The sequence below is a fragment of the Boleophthalmus pectinirostris genome, unplaced genomic scaffold, assembly GCF_026225935.1.
Source record: "Boleophthalmus pectinirostris isolate CB_2022bp ecotype Guang Dong unplaced genomic scaffold, ASM2622593v1 HiC_scaffold_12, whole genome shotgun sequence".
Classification (NCBI taxonomy): domain Eukaryota; kingdom Metazoa; phylum Chordata; class Actinopteri; order Gobiiformes; family Gobiidae; genus Boleophthalmus; species Boleophthalmus pectinirostris.
Window position 1 is genome coordinate 35,499,982 of NW_026571018.1, and position 16,626 is coordinate 35,516,607.

A 16,626-nucleotide genomic window follows, 5' to 3' on the forward strand; every position below is an offset into this window, starting at 1 on the left:
TTGTAGTATTACTGTATTTCATTTTATCCCGCCCTTATCCCGTATTGATTACAGATTGTCTTATTAAATATAAGAAAATTTCACTTTCAGATATGCCGACTCTGGCCTTGATTGTCGAGATGACGGCCAAATTCTCGTTCACGGCCGGAACCTGCTTCATGTTCACCTACACGTCGGAGCTGTACCCCACACCCCTCCGGAACACAGCCACTGGAACCTGCTCTATGATGTCCCGGATCGGCAGCTGCGTCGCCCCGTTTATACTAAAACTCAGTCAGTGTTCAACGGTTTCAGATGAGTTTCATGACAGGTCCCCCATGTCCGGAGCACTTCCTTCTCCATTCATTGTGTTTTGGGAATTAGCAGAGTCGTGCTAAAATAAATCTGTATTTAAATATTAGACGAAGGACAGCAGGTTACTACGGAAGCGGAGAGGGGTCGCAACAAACGCAAACGACTCAACAAATACAAATGCGGCAACACAACAAAAAGCCACAACACACCAAAAAAAGTGACTGCAGGACTCTATTTTAATGCAAACGCCGCAACAAATACAAATGCCGTAACACAAATGCAAATGCCGCAACACAAATGCAAATGCCGCAACACATTAAAAAGCCACAACACATTAAAAAGCCACAACACATTAAAAAGCCACAACACATCAAAAAGCCGCAACACATTAAAAAGCCACAACACATTAAAAAGCCACAACACATTAAAAAGCCACAACACATCAAAAAGCCTCTACACATTAAAAAGCCACAACACATCAAAAAGCCACAACACAAATGCAAATGCCGCAACACATTAAAAAGCCACAACACATCAAAAAGCCACAACACAAATGCAAATGCCGCAACACATTAAGAAGCCACAACACATCAAAAAGCCACAACACATCAAAAAGCCACAACACAAATGCAAATGCCGCAACACATTAAAAAAGCCACAACACATCAAAAAGCCACAACACAAATGCAAATGCCGCAACACATTAAAAAGCCACAACACATCAAAAAGCCACAACACATCAAAAAGCCACAACACAAATGCAAATGCCGCAACACATTAAAAAAGCCACAACACATCAAAAAGCCACAACACAAATGCAAATGCCGCAACACATTAAAAAGCCACAACACATCAAAAAGCCACAACGGAAGTGACCGCGGGACTCTATTTTCCGGCGGACCGATCAAGTGGCAAGTGAAGAAGAACTGTAGAAGAAAAACAACATGAAAAGTAAAGGAACGGAGAAGTTGGAAATGTAAGTAAAAGTAATTTATTGTTGTATCATTGTTCGTTTCACGGTCTGTCAGAAAATAGAGTCCTGCAGTCACTTCCGTTGTGGCTTTTGGATGTGTTGTGGCCATGGATCTATTTGTGGCTTTTTAATGTGTTGAGGCATTTGCGTTTGTGTTGTGGCGTTTGTATTTGTTGTGGCGTTTGCATTAAAATAGAGTCCCGCGGTCACTTTTGTTGTGGCTTTTTGATGTGTTGTGGCTTTTTGATGTGTTGTGGCTTTTTAATGTGTTGCGGCATTTGCGTTTGTGTTGCCACATTTGTATTTGTTGCGGCGTTTGCGTTTGTTGTGACCCCTCTCGGCTTCCGTAGGTTACAGATGCATAATCACAGACAGTGTGCTCAAACCTTTGCAGAAACTTCCTCTGGTGAAGTAGTTGGATTGTAATAAAGATCTTAAAACACTGTCCGTGATTATAGATCAGTAACCCGCTGTCCTCTGTCTGATATTTAAATCTAGATTTATTTCAGCACATCTCAGCAAATTCCCAGTACACAATGAATTGAGGGGGAAGAGCGGCTCTGTGAATAGGGCTAATATTAACATATAAACCTCTAATATTATATCTATGTTCAGAGTGCACATTTAAAACACAGTATTGACATTTGAGAAAAAAAATCTCATGCATTTCACGTGTTTACTACAAAACAACGGATCGGAGGGCTCAGACCAAGAATCTAAACCAAGGGCGTAGGTTTGGTATGAAGCACACAGCAAAAAAACAAACAGCACATCTTTATAAGAAAGGGTAAACTGGGATAAAAAGTTGTGTATATGTTTTATGAATTCTTTCCTAAAACACACAGAGTCTGGGTAGGTCCAAAATGAGTGAGATGTGGTTTCTTTTTTACCTGGCCCCCAAAGGGTTGACCAGGTCTTGTATTCACCCTGTGTGTCTGTGTGTCTGTCCACCCGTGATAATTCCGCCATTTATGGACCGATTGTCACCAAATTCGGTACGTGTGTAAAGCCACCGTGTCCGATGCCGCAAAAAAAAACGTTTGGGGAGGATCCAAGGTCAGTTGAGGTCACACGGGTCAATTGAAAAGTCACACCATTATAAAGGATTGGCAATTTCGTCAATTTCTGAACCATCTGCGTCCTAAAATATTCACCCAATCATCACACAAGTTGGTACACTGGATGTTACAGGTTGAAACCGGTCATGGTTGCTTGAAGGTCATGGTCAAGTTCAAATATGCATTTTTGGTCATAACTCCACGAAGGATGGAGCTAGAGCAATGGGAGTGTCTCAAAATCGCAGAAAAATGATTATATATTTATAATTTGATGCATTGTATAGATAAAATATGAATAGTTTTTGAGATAATCACTAATTATAACAGTTCCTTTCTCTTTCAGTGTAGCCGTTAAAATTCTAATTGGAACGAAAATAATTTGTATTTCTTGTTTTTCTGGTGATACACAACACACTGATCTACAGTCACACAACTAACATATAAACAACTCATGAAAAATGATATTTTGGTTCCACACTAGTAAACACAGACATTCTCATGTGTGACCAATATCACACTAATGTTCATGGGCCTGTACAGATACACACATGACATTGTGGATATAAAGATCATGTAATATGGGCTGGGCTCCTCATGAACTGTTTCTGTGGTGATGAACTGACCCACTGATGCCTCATGGGGACCAGGTTGTTATCTCTGCTTGCGCTTGTTCAGTTTGCGTCCATTGTTCTTCTAAGATGATTCTGTAGCGGATAACAGCGATGTAGAAGTTTGCAGTAGATTTCCCTTTGCTTGTTGGTGATGAGATATTTGTGAGGTCATGTCCAGACATTTTTCCGTGGAATATTGTCAGTAGAGTCTGGCTGCTAAAAGCGCACGAGTAGGGCATTTGGGAAGTGTACTTGTCGCTCTTTTTCCGCGGCGACTCATTATAAGACAAGTTTAAATGAAGATGAAACCAAGTAAGTTCCTTTTGAAAAGTTTTTCAAAGTTTAGTGAGCAGCATCTTCACTCACGCCTGCTCAAGCCGCCACTTCGGGTGCGGCCCTGTCCTGCCGCTTCCCCAGATCAGGCTCCTGGCTCCACTAATGACATCACTCTGTTGCAGCCAATGAAACAGCGGCAGGAGTAACCGTGTCGTCATATCACTGAATACATCTCAGAATGTCTAATAAACAAAATGCGAACTAAAATGTGTTCAATTCATACTATTGAGTTTAAAAAATATCGGAATAAATGATATATATTTTTGTTTATTAAAATAAAATGGCAAATATTGGTAGGGACTATTTTGTCTTCCCCAAATACTGGTTGTGACCTGTCCCCACTGTCCCTGTGCAAACCTACGCCCTTGATCTATACTCTAGTGCAGGTGTGTCAAACTCATTTTGGTCCAGGGGCCATTTCTAACCTACATTGATCCCAAAGGGGCCGGATCAGAAAACTCATGGCATATAAACCCCAAAAATAACAAATCTATTACAGAAATCTTTTTTAATTGTTGAACTCTTTCTTATTATAATATAATATTATGAACAACCTGAAACTTTAAGAAAAATACAATTTCAACACAATGTTTTAACATTAACTTGTATACAAATAGGAATTAGTCAATTTTTCTTGGAAAATCCTGCACTCGGCTCCACTTTTCTCATTTTGGACATTTTGTTGATGAGGGTGTCACGGTCAACAGTCAAAACAATCATTCTTTAAGAGCGTTTGGAAAGAGACAAGTCTTCATTTGTGCTGCTCTGGTGGGAGGGGCCACGTACAGAGACGCTGGAGACGCTGCTGTGATAAACACCACAGAAAATTACCAATATTTTAATAGAAAATATAATTAAAATATTTTAGTAGAAAATCACCCAAGGGCCACATTAAAGGTCTTAGAGGGCCAGATCTGGCCCCCAGGCCTTATGTTTGACACCTGTGCTCTAGTGGTTTCATACCACTTTCATGTGTTATTTAGGTCTAATACTCTGTCCTTGTTTGCATGTGTCCAGGTGTTTTCTTAAAGTTCCTGCCTCATATCACAATAGCATCACTGGCTCTGTTTGCCGCCTCGTTCAGTGTCTTTATTCCGGAGAGTTTTGGACATCCATTACCTGAAACTATGGAGCAGATGGCAACAAGAGAAAGGTGTGTAATGTTGTATCAGATGCATTTTTGTAATAATATAGTATTCCAAAGAGACCACAGTATATAGGAGAAAGACAACAGGGCGCAATAACAAATTTTAAACAATGCTATAATGCTTTTCATATAATGTTGCGGCCAAATCCCACTTAGACCGCTGAGAGTTGCAGATCTGGAGAAAGGAAGTCTTGTCTCTGACGTCTAAGTAATCAAATCCAGTCTTAATATAAAAATAGTTTCTTTATTACTTCTTAATTGGCCAAAAAAATTCATTACTGTATAAAAGGATCTAAAATCGCACAAAGACGCCAAGCATGGCAGTCAACAATCTGTGTGCTTCGCCAGATTGCAACACCTGTGGAGCACAGGAGGGGTTCTCCCTAATGTAGCCCACCACACAGCGCCCTCTACAGGTGACGCACACACAAGACGCATGGCTCCGACACTCCGGCCCCTATAATTGGTCTTAACCCACAAGAAACAATTATACCACATACAAACAAGGAGACAGGCTTTACAAATTATTTCATTTCCAACAACATAATCAATATAAAACTCTAAGGGGCAGTTACTTGGTTTTAATATTTACTGATGAGCCATTTACTACCCACCCCAGAGCAGTCTTAATGGCATAGGGTCCAACCTGTTGACTTAGAATCACCTCCAAGGGTTCTAATGGTTTAGGAGCATTACTTCCAATAAGCAAGTCTACATTGGCTTTGATAGATGGAACTTTAACTTTGGAAAGATATTGCCACCGAGTGAGATCCTTCTCATACAACTTTTGATAAAGCTCGACTCTGGGTTATATGCAAATCTAAAAAAAAGAAAGAAGTAAAAAAAAAAGAAACCATTTGACAAAACACAGATAACAGGGTAGCTGCAGGGTCTTAAAAGTCTTAAAAAGGTCTTAATTTCATATTTAAGGCCTTAAATCTCTTAAATTATGTTGTCCAAGTCTTTTTTTGTTTTGTTTTGGGTTTTTTGTTTTGTTTATTCAACCGGGCTGCAGTGCAATGTTAAATGGAGAGAGTAAAAAAAAAAAACAACAACGTGAAATCATGTAACGTGAATGAGCGTCTAATTTGGAGTATACGCAAACAATACTTAGTTTGTCCTGTTAGAATGTTACAAATAATTTTTTTGGCCATTTTACAAGCAATACATACTACTGTAAATGAGTTCTGAATGAGATTTTATAATATAAGTTTTTTTTGTTATTTAAAGCAGTGAGTAATGGTCATTATTAGAATTGGGTGCGATGTTGGTCTTAATTTTCATTTAAGTGCTCTTAAAAAGGTCATAAAAAAGTCTTAAATTTGGGGTAGTCAAACCTGGGGATACTGGATAAAGATGAAAATAAATCCCACTAAGGGGCGGGGTCTCTTACATAAAATCAGTTCTGCAGTTTTGAACTGGAAGTCAATGGACCATTATTTATTTATTTTTATTTTTTTATGTTACAGGATACATTGCCCCTGCCAAAGAAAGAAGGAACCCATTAGGACTATGGTACCAGCTGAAGATCCCTTGTAAATAATAATAATAATAATAATGCATTAGTCTTATACAGCACTTTTCTGGACACTCAAAGTCGTTTTAAGTTTGGTGCATTATTCATTCACTCCACACTCTCCAACACTCACACGCACACCTCTTTCACACTAGACAATGTGGGTGAAGTGTCTTGCCTAAGGACACATTGACAGTTTTCGCCACTTGCGCCCCACATCGGCTTCTGGAATTCCCAGTGGTCTCCCATCCAAGCACTACCCAGCCCGACGAGATCAGGCTTTGACAAGGAGGAGTGGCCACAACCCAAGTGACGTATTTGACTTTACAGTTACAGTAACGGTTACGCTGGCAAAGTTTATGAGCTACATTGTCAAAAGAGATCACTAACACTGTCTACGTAGATTATACGTTTTGCCCTATGTATTAGGCCTGTTGGTACTTAAATGTGAAAATGACATAACGCTGCTTTCATTTTGTTCTAAGGTCCTTGTGCGGCCTAAAAGTACAGCAGACAGAACATCCATTTCATGACATGACAATTTGAATCTTTCATTGAGGAAATTGGGCCAGATTTTGGTCACTTTAAAGGAGAGACAATCAGATCAAGACAAAAAAAAACAAAAAAAACAATTAAAATAATAATAACGGAAAATGCCAAAATTATAAATAGTAACAATTCGTCGCCAAGGTTATGTAAAGACTTTATAATGAATTGTGATAGACATAACTTTGGATAAGGCACTGCAAGCTTGTGTGTGAGTGTGTGTGAAACCTGTGTGAGTTGAACTTGAGTGTTCAGTCTACTGCAAAAAAAAAAAAAAAAAAAAATCTTGGAATGTAAAAGCTTGGATTTGGTTGACAGACGTCTCATTTTGTGGCAATTATTATTTTCAGATAACAATTTAATTCAAATTGGTTGTCTTTTAAAAAGTCTTTTTAATCTTTAGGGCTCACTCTGGCTTTACTCTAGTTCGCTCTCGTTCTGGGTCAATATCACTGTGCATCATCAGCAGGCAGCACATGCATTGGCTGTAGCCCAAAATTATTCATACCCCTGACAAATTCTGACTTAAAAGTTACTTTTATTCAACCAGCAAGTTTTTTTCTTGATTGGAAATGACACAGACGTCTCCCAGAAGATAATAAGACAATGTACAAGAGGTATTATTGTGGAAAAAAGTAATTTCTCAGCTTTTATTTACATTTGAACGAAAAGTGGCATGTCCAGAATTATTCATACCCTTCTCAATAATCAATAGAAAAGCCTTTATTGGCTATTACAGTAATCCAATGCTTCCTATAATTGCTGACCAGTTTTTTGAATGTCTCCACTGATATTTTGCCCAGTCATCTTTAGCGGTGAGCTCCAGTGCTTTCAGATTGGAGGGTCTCCTTGTCATCACCTTGATCTTTAAGTCCCTCAACAGATTCTCAGTTGGATTCAAGTCAGGACTCTGGCTGGGCCACTGCAAAATAGTAATGTTGATGTCTAATAACCATTTCTTCACCACTTTTGCAGTGTGCTTTAGCTCATTGTCGTGCTGAAATGTCCACTGGTTCAAGTCCAAGTCCAAGTTCCTCTGCAGGCTGCTTGATGTTGTTGTTGAGAATTTTGATCTATTGCTCTTTGTTCATGGTGCTGTTTACTGTGATTAGACTCCCATTGGCTGAAAAAGCATCTCCAAAGCATTCGTTTCCCACCATCATGTTTGACAGTGGGGACGGTGTTCTTAGTTTTGAAGGCTTCTCCTTTTTTACACCAAATCATCAATACATCATTGTGGCCAAATAATACCATTTTTGTTTCGTCTGACCATAAAACAAAAGACCAGAAGTCTTCTTCTTTGCCCAGATGAGCATTTGCAAAGACTAAACAGGCTTTTGTGTGCCTTATCTGGAGAAGTGGCATCCTCCATGGTCTATGTCTGTGGAACCCAGTAGTATGTAGTGTCTGTTGGATTATCTGGCTTGAGATATTGCCACCAGCAGAGCCCAGATTCACCTGGATGGCCTTGGTGGTGATCTGTGACCTCTAACTATCCCCCTGACCAGCACAGATCACAGGTGTCACGTTTGGCTTCCGACCACATCTTGTGAGATTTTCCACAGTGTGGAATGTCTTGTATTTTTAAAAATAATTCTTTGCACTATCGCCACTGAAACTTGAAAATGTTTAGATATGGCCTTATAGCCAGAGCTCCTTTGTCTTAGCCATGACTGTTCACAAACCAACTGCAAAGAACTGCTGTTTTTCACCTGTTCGGTTGCTTAAAACAGCTCTTCCCAATGAATCAGGGTAATCAGGAAGTTTTAGAACAGCTTGTGCTGTTTGGAATGGTATAGAACTTTGCATTTTTCCATAGACTCTGACAGTTTACAAAGGGTATGAATAATTCTGGACATGCCACTTTTTGTTCAAATGTAAATAAAAGTCGAGAAATATTTTTTTTTCCACAATAATGCCTCTTGTACATTGTCTTATTATCTTCTGGGAGATGCCTGTGTCAGTTCCAATCAAGAAAAAACTTGCTGGTTGAATAATAACTTGAAGTCAAAATTTGTCAGGGGTATGAATCATTTTGGGCTTGACTGTATGTGCTGAAGGATTACACCTGCCACTAAGCTCGGCCCATTGCCTCCATCATGCTGGAACTCTGCAATATGGATCATTTAAGCATCTACTTTCCTAGCTATTACTTTTACTTTCTTGATGATCTGTTACTGTAATATACTCAGCGCAAAAACCCTATACAAAGCTTTTTTCTTGAGAGCCCCATGTAGATCCAAACCTCCAGGTTGAGGACCACTGCTTTAATACACACAAAAAATGTACGCACAAAACCCAAAACATGCTACATAGGTCTCTATAAAACAGTTGATAGACATGGTCAGTTAAATACAATCAATTCAATCATTGTGTCCTTAGGCAAGACACTTCACCCACATTGCCTGTTATGAAAGTGGTGTGTGTGTGAGTGATGGTGGTGGTCGGAGGGACCGATGGCGCCGAGTGGCATGGCAGCTGCGCTTCTGTCAGTGTGCCCCAGGGAAGCTGTGGCTACAGCAGTAGTTTACCATCACCAGGGTATAGAGTGAATGAATAATGCTGTATGAATGAATGCTGAATGAATAATGCTGAATAATGCTGTGTAAAGCGTCTTTGGGGACAGAAAATGTCTGTGAAAGCGCTATATAAATAAAGACTTTACTTACAAAATATGTACACACAAAAATGTATACATAAAATGTACGCACAAAAATGTATGCATAAAATGTATGCATAAAATGTATGCACAAAAATGTATGCATAAAATGTACGCACAAAAATGTATGCATAAAATGTCCTCAGGAAAAAGTTTACAAATGTCCTAGAGGAGGCATATACTCAGGTCTTTTTAGTTTTTTCTTGGCTCCTGGGTGACACACATAAACTGTATAAAGAAGTGGACTAAGCGAGTGTGACGTCACCCTCAATGTTTGGCTCTTCTCAAATGAAGCTCGTGATCCTAGCGGTTATAGTGGAGAATTTGGCTCCGTATTAGGAATAGGACTTTATTAACGGACAAAACAGCAAAATAAAAACACCAGGATGCAGTGTTAATACGCACATTTTAAGACTAAAATGACAAGGCTCACTACAGCAGTTACACACAGAGACAATATTCCAATGTCAGTTGGAGCCAGGGTCAGTAGGAGCTGGAAGCGCCCCCATGCTCACTTCCTGTTTGGGGCATGGTAGCTAGCGCGTGAGCTATGTCCATCTCTATATACAGTCTATGGTGACATATCTGAGCAAACCATCCATCACTTACTCCTCTGGAGTCTGAACAAAGTTTACATGGGGTGGTGGCTGAGCTTTGGGACAGTTTGTTTTGTTTATTAAAATTTATTTCATTATATTAAACAAATTGTTTTTGTTGTTGTTTTTTTATATCTCACAAATGCATTTCTTCAAAATGACGTCTGACGGTCTGTCGCTTCTCTGCACATATTCAGTACAGTGAACATAAAGCGTTACAGGCATGAAAATCTCTCACCTTTCGGCAAAATTCACTGTTTAGAAGCCAGAACAGGTGATCTACGTGGATCGTGTAGATTCAATAGGAAAAGTTTGTCCTTTCCCTGCAGATACTCCACCCTTTTCATCGCAGCCTCACGTGATCTGTCCCATCTGCACTTCTTAGAAGTAACAGCAGTTTCTTCATGCTCTTGCTCTTGAATCTGCTGCCATAACCTGAAGAGCACAGTGGACACATGGGAACAACACTCACCCAGTCCGTCTGTGCAGTTACACTGAGCTCCTAAGCACTACCCCGTCCTCTCTGATCACTGCTGTATTAGTATATGTACGAGTATACTTTACACATACTTAACCTTACTTAAACTGCTTAACACTGCCTGATCTTTCATCCCCTCACATGCTAAAGTGTGTTGGGAAGTGTAAATCTTTATATTCATGGATCATACTTTAGTCTATGTAATTTGTGTAGACTTTAAAAATGTATGAATGAAACATTTAAAAACTCAATGAGCCACACAACTCTCAGCATCTTAGATGGGCAAAACACTCATGTCTCTTATAGTTGAACAAGTGTCGTGACCTTTTCTGCAATGAATCTGAATCTGAAGACGAGAACAGATGTTACCAAAGCAGGTCAAGTTGGATGTTCTGGAGCTTGTGGAAGAATCTGAGTGCCACACAGAACAGAGGAGCAACTCAACAACTCCAGGACAAAACCGAGAGAGACAAATAAGGCAGCAAGTGTCACATGGGTCAGTGTCAGTGGTCAAGTCCTGTGCAGCCCTTGATGTGAGGTTTACTACTGTTAGACACAAGCTGTTGTGCATATGAGCCTGGGCACGTTGTGTGCTCTCCCTGTGTGTACAGTGTGTACAGGTGGCTGATCAAAGGCAGCTGATGGGGTTGTGTGTCCCATTGTGTCAAATCTCACATGGTGTTGTGTGTCCCATGTGTCATCTCACATTGTTCAAATCTCACATTGTCACATCATACGTGAAACAGTTTTTTAGCCATTTATAAGTGCTAACCATTTTAGCACGTTATTGTCTAGATTTTGGTGTTGATTTTGGTGTATGATAATTTTGGCCAAAAAAAAACAACTATAATTTTGAGCTCCCTGTATGACAGTGTGGTTTTGATGCTGTGCTCTCTACTGTCCTAACTACAGCTTTTTAGACCACTGATTATCTTATCAATTTGCACATCTCACAGTTGAGTCTAAAGGACAGGACAAAGGTTTGCAGAGAAGTGTATTTAATATATATTATTTCACAGTTTTTAAATGTATTTCTCAGGCCGGGCAAAACAGGCTGCCGTCAGCAGCAGAGTGAGCAGTGCCACAGCTCTCAGTGTCTTCAGCAGAGCCACAGTGTCTTTCGGAATGATCAGCTGGGCCAGGACGCTGGTGATGAGCGAGATCTCATGAGCCACACACACAAATATAAAGCTGCTGACCAGGATGTTGACTGTGTGGTTCCCAGGGATGAGCACTAAGATCATTTTTGTGTCTGCTGCCAGCCAGATGTGGTACTGGCAGATAAATAGCTGGACACAAAGCAGCATTTAAGGGATGCATTTTATAAAATCTAAATAAGAAACTTGGATCTTACCTCTAAGGAGAATTTTCCAAACCATGCAAAGAATGGACTATACATGGAGCGGACACAGCCTGGAATATTTCTGATAAGAATGAAGGCCAGAATCTGAGAAGACACACAAGCATTACAGTAACAATTAGATCATCTTTCATCTGCAATCTAATCTATAGTCCATGCATTCCAACATTACCGGGACCACAGAGATGTATGTGTGTGTCTTATTGCACTGGGCTTTGTCTGTGCAGTTGCTGGCCCACACTGAGTATGTCTAAAGTGAAGGAGAAAGCAGCTTACTCCTCAGGTCTGAATATGAAATAAACTAAACAGTCAAATATCAGAGTGCACTTACAGTAAAACAGAGTACAGACAGGAGCAGGAGGGGGATGGATACTTTGGCTGAGAACAAAGTCTGTCCTCTGCTCTCTGACAGCATCTGGTTCTTCTGAAGGACCAGGTAAAGGAAAGCAAACAGCATCCCCTGCACCACAACCTGCACAGCAAATCAGAACTCGTAACACGTCTACTGTGATCGAGCAGGAGCCAGCAGATCATTGATGGGACTTACAAAACAATCCAATTTCCAGCGGAACCACCACTCATGAATGTTCCCATGGAGTTCAAACAACCCAGATATTGGCCACGCTGTGAAACATCTTTCAAACAACCTCTGCAGGGGTGAACAAAAGCAATCTGACACGTGTAACACAGGCTTTACAATGTGGAGGTGCTGAGTATGTGTGTTCTTCCACCGCTGCTCACATTGTTTAACCTCCAAGTCCATATGTGACCAAAGGGCTGAAGGAGATTATGTGGGTGATGCACGGAGAGTAAAGAAAGAGAAGAGCAGGGGAGGAGTCGAGAGAGATGTGGATGGAAGTGAGGACACAGACTGCAGCTAGAAATCTAAACTGTGAACACATGAAGCCCGAGGAGCACCTATTCTACCAATAAAACTTTGGTTCTAAGAGTGCGCAGGTTTGGGTCAGACTGGATTTCTTTTTCCTGTTATAAACTAATTTACACAGGGGTGTGTTACCTGTGAATATGCAAAGAGATAAATGAGCAACAGGAGCCCCAGCAACTTAAGCAGCATTCCCAGGTGCCACAGACGACTGCCTGTTGAAACAAACACAACGTCATGTTTCTACACAGACCACTGGCTGTTGAAACACTCAGTGGTTTTGAGGTATTTACAGTTGGCTTTTTTCTGCACAATCTGTGGCCTCAAGGCCAATGTGCTGTAAATGATCACAAACCAGAATGAGACCAGAGGAACAAAGTAATAAAACTGGTAGGGCTTGTCCATCACCGCACACAACACCAGCACCAGGAAGTTAAGCCTGAAGAGCACCTGTAACACAAACACAGTCACATACCTGCATCTGGAGCAAAACCACAGAGTCTGCAGTCTTTACCTGGCACAGTCTGGGCAATCCAAAGTCCCCTTTGAGCCAGAAGAATGAGAAGTGTCCATAACCTGTTAGAAAGAGATAGGCTGCCACTATCACTCGCACATGCATGTAGACTGGGACAAACTAAAAAAACAGAAAGAAATTAAATGAACAGTTGTGAGTCTAAAAGTAATAATAATAATAACTAGAAACCGTGCAATGGCTGTGACTGTGGGCAGTGCTGATTTCAGTGTGCCATATATCAAGCTGGTCTGGAACCCAGGTCTCTAGTGTGTCAAGTGTACACTTTTATATTGAAGAGAATGGAAACTTTATCTGTTGTGAAAGGCACTTAAAAAGGTTACACTCTGAAAGAGTTTTAAGTGCTGTGATGTGTAAATATTGACTACAAAGAAATTCTTAAAGGTTTAAGGTTAAAAATAGCTATAGTTACATCTTTTTTGTAGAAGTCTAAGTAAGTAAAAACAGTTTACAATTAACAAGTACTACCCAGAACTCACAGCACTAGCTCCTGAAACATGATAGATGAGAATGACCAACTGCATCCAGCCCTTCCACTCATCTGTCTGCTCCCTGTTGAGCACACGGCTCTGGAACACAAGGTATATGTTCAGTGTGTGCTGAGGAACCAGGAGAAGAATCTAGACAAACATGCCCTCACGTCTTTGGTGCTCTTGCAGAACATGAGTCCAAGTACAAACAAAGAGATGAGAGGGATGAAGAAGGCAGAGTGGCTGTATTGTTTCTGTGCTTTCATAAACACATCTGCTTTGTCACACAGGTAGAAATAGGCCATGATGAGCCCCATTTTACACAGGGCGCCACACGCTGCCTCGGCCCTTAAAGGCCCAGCAGCTGTAGCTGACTTCTCCTGCTCTAAACTCTCCTCGTCTGTGGTCACAGGTTTTTGATGGGGTCGTCTCCCTCTGACGTAAAGTACCACAAACAGTACAGTTGTTCCTGAAAAGACACAGAGCACCATCTTCTGGAGAAGGGTGACTGGGGGAGTGTCCTGGCAGCACGCGCCGTTGGGCCGAATCACTTTGTTACACAGACTGTTCATAAAGGCCATAGCTGCCTGTCAAGACACAAGCAAACTTGTGACAGTCCTCACATGTGTAGGGGTCATATATGGGTCACATGTGTATGGGTCAGTCAGGGTTCGTAGCTCTGTGCTCACCACTTTCAAACTGCTGCCGGGCATGTGCAGTCCATCCCACACCTGGTGCAGCTTTTGCAGACCTGCCAGACGGGATACTACAAAGGGCTTGATGCGGGAGGTTCCAATGCCGATGGCTTCTGCAGCTGCATCATTATACAGGTCAATCTGCTCGTTTGTGATCACCTTCCTTCTCTGGTCTAAATTTGTCCAGTTCATTGGCTCTGCAGAAACATTTAAGACCTTCATTGAAATCAAAATTCCTCTACCTCTACCTCTAGATGGCTCTGCTTAGAGACGAGGCAAGAGCAGCATAACACTGGGATTTCCTGCAGAAGGAGGGTTAAGTTAAGTTAAGCTAAGTTAATGAGAGAGGGTGCTCTGGAGAAGTGAACCATTTGCCTGTTTCCTGTGAATATTGGTCTGTTTGTTTGTCTGTTTGACTGTCTCATAGTTTTTTTCTGTTTTATCATCACCAGATGAACTCGTCTGTGTTAAACCACATGACTGTGCACTGACCTTGCATGTGCCAGTACACGTCACCATACTGAGCCATCCTCTCCAGCGCTGGAGCCATAGATGTCAAGTTCACTTTGTACATGTACAGCGCCTTTGGACTGGCCCGGTTACTCAAGATTGGCCACTGGTGAAATACACACAGGAGCTTCAGAGACACTGGTTTTGGTTTTATTCTAAGCAACAGTTTGTCTGACTTACTGTGGCGGCCCCAATGATAAGAGCATCAGGCTTCACTGGAGCCTGCAACAACAATAATCACAGACTGAGAGGTTAGGTGGTTAGGTTAAAGGTTACAACTGGGTGGTTAGTGTTGGTGATTGGAGGTTTGAGTTGGGGGTTAAAGGGTTCGTGTTGGTGATTGGGGGTTAAAGGGTTAGAGTGGGTTCATGGACAGTGTTTAAAATTCTGAACTCACCTGGGAGAGTGCGACTAGACGCTCTCTCATAGTCATATTTGTCAGAGGGTTCCACAGTAACTTCTGTCAAACAAATACATGTTTTAATTCATTCTATTTCGCAGCACAAAATACACCCAAATTAACTCACCAGAGTTGTGTTTTGATATTTTATAAGGATATCTGATTGAAGCTAAGAAAAAAACACTTTCAAAAATCACTTTAAAATGATTGTGAAGATGGTGCATCACTCTCCTGCCTCTTACCTTCTCACGGATCCGTAAATCAGCAATAAAACTGACAAACACATTAAACAGATGTCTGATTCGTGAGTCTCCAACAAACACAATGTACTTTCCGGCGAGGCAGGACCTGCTCTCCCTGTGAGGGCACAGAAGAATGCTTTTATGAAGCTGCTCAAGACACTTTGGTTTAGAAAAGCTTTGACTGGGTCTTATTTTACTCATTATTGCTTTAGTCTATTACTGCAGAAATGTTATCCTTGAAACTTCTACCAAATGGGTCAGTGTTGGAATAGTGTAAATCCAAAGCTCAGAGAAGCAAAACACTAACACTATGTCCGGATTTAAACTTTAAGGAGTCACACTGGCCCCTGACATTTCTCACAGGCAGCTCCTAAAATATGTGTCCTGGCTTTGTAATATGAGACAATATGTAAGATGGTTTATAACTTTATTAAGAAGACAAGATGAATAGCAAGGCTATTTTTGATGCTTGATTTTTAATATTGACTTTTACAATGTACCCGGCATGTTTGTCAAGTCAAAAAGCCCAGCCCCTCTGCTCCTAGTCTTTACCTCCACTCCTGAGCTCATTCACCTCTTCTCTCCTCCTCTTTTTATTAGTTTGTTAGGTTATTCTTAGTCTGGTCAGTAGATGGCAGCAGAAAACACGTTAGCTGTTGTGTCTCTGAACTCATTTCATTAGGCCCAGGTGAACAGACAGGCAAAACAAACCAAACCAGGAATGTGAAGGAAAACAAAGAGACACCAGTGAGGAAATTTACCTGCAAAATTTGATTTTAAATATAGTTAAAACAGTAAAATTGTGTTTAAAATTTATCTGTCTTAATTTATATGTAAAATGAATAATCTGTTTAATTTAAGTAAGTGCAATGAGAAGCCTTAGTTAGATTTAAATGCAAATGCCCCAATTTAAGTTAAAAAGTAGATTAGTAAATAAATTAAATTTAAGTTCTTAAAATGTTAAATAAAGCTAAATTGAATAATTAAATCATTTGATTGATAATTGGCATTTGATTGTTTAAATATAATTCTGATTTAAGGTAAATGGTGTAAATTGTACTAACTTAAAGTAAAACAAATTAAGTAGCACTAATTATATATATATGTACACACACACACACACACACACACATTATTTAGCAATTAAAATTGTATGCAATGTATTAATTCATAAAAAATTTTGCTTAAAATAATAAAATATTAAATAAATTTCATATAACTAGTCATTTAAAAATTTATAAAAAATAAATGATATTTAAGATTTAAAAAATAATTAGTAAAATGATACATTGGTTAAAATTGCAGCTATTTAAGTTAATG

General features: G+C 40.2%; 2 protein-coding genes across 4 annotated transcripts in view; one reads left to right on the forward strand and one right to left on the reverse strand.

Annotated features, from left to right (window-relative positions):
- The window catches only part of LOC110153992 (solute carrier family 22 member 4-like), a 26,628-nt gene extending 16,783 nt beyond the window's left edge, over window positions 1-9,845 (forward strand). For all 3 annotated transcript variants that reach the window (XM_055148319.1, XM_020917925.2, XM_055148320.1), the window contains exons 10-12: window positions 91-273; window positions 4,290-4,425; window positions 5,889-9,845. In XM_055148319.1, coding sequence (XP_055004294.1) covers window positions 91-273; window positions 4,290-4,425; window positions 5,889-5,958 — 389 coding nt within the window. In that variant the 3' untranslated portion in view covers window positions 5,959-9,845. The remainder of the gene's footprint in view (window positions 1-90; window positions 274-4,289; window positions 4,426-5,888) is intronic.
- Window positions 9,846-11,236: 1,391 nt separating this feature from the next.
- Window positions 11,237-15,200, reverse strand: LOC110153991 (N-acetylneuraminate 9-O-acetyltransferase-like). The gene is made up of 15 exons (XM_055148276.1): window positions 15,192-15,200; window positions 15,062-15,124; window positions 14,845-14,886; window positions 14,647-14,770; window positions 14,149-14,351; window positions 13,630-14,046; window positions 13,469-13,558; window positions 12,972-13,091; window positions 12,751-12,907; window positions 12,593-12,672; window positions 12,122-12,223; window positions 11,906-12,046; window positions 11,747-11,824; window positions 11,569-11,661; window positions 11,237-11,503 (listed from the first exon to the last, which is right to left on the reverse strand). The coding sequence occupies exons 2-15, from the start codon at window positions 15,095-15,097 to the stop codon at window positions 11,237-11,239; spliced, it is 1,950 nt and encodes a 649-aa protein (XP_055004251.1). The 5' UTR covers window positions 15,098-15,124; window positions 15,192-15,200.
- Window positions 15,201-16,626: the final 1,426 nt, after the last annotated feature.

Bases quoted from the DNA above. Each gene is read 5' to 3' on its own strand.
- LOC110153991 (XM_055148276.1), bottom strand. From the start codon at position 15,097: ATGACTATGAGAGAGCGTCTAGTCGCACTCTCCCAG. The intron at 14,352-14,646 runs GTCAGTGCACAG...ATGTTTCTGCAG, and splicing joins CGTGTACTGGCACATGCAAG to AGCCAATGAACTGGACAAAT. The intron at 11,504-11,568 runs GTAAGATCCAAG...CTTTGTGTCCAG, and splicing joins TTGGAAAATTCTCCTTAGAG to CTATTTATCTGCCAGTACCA.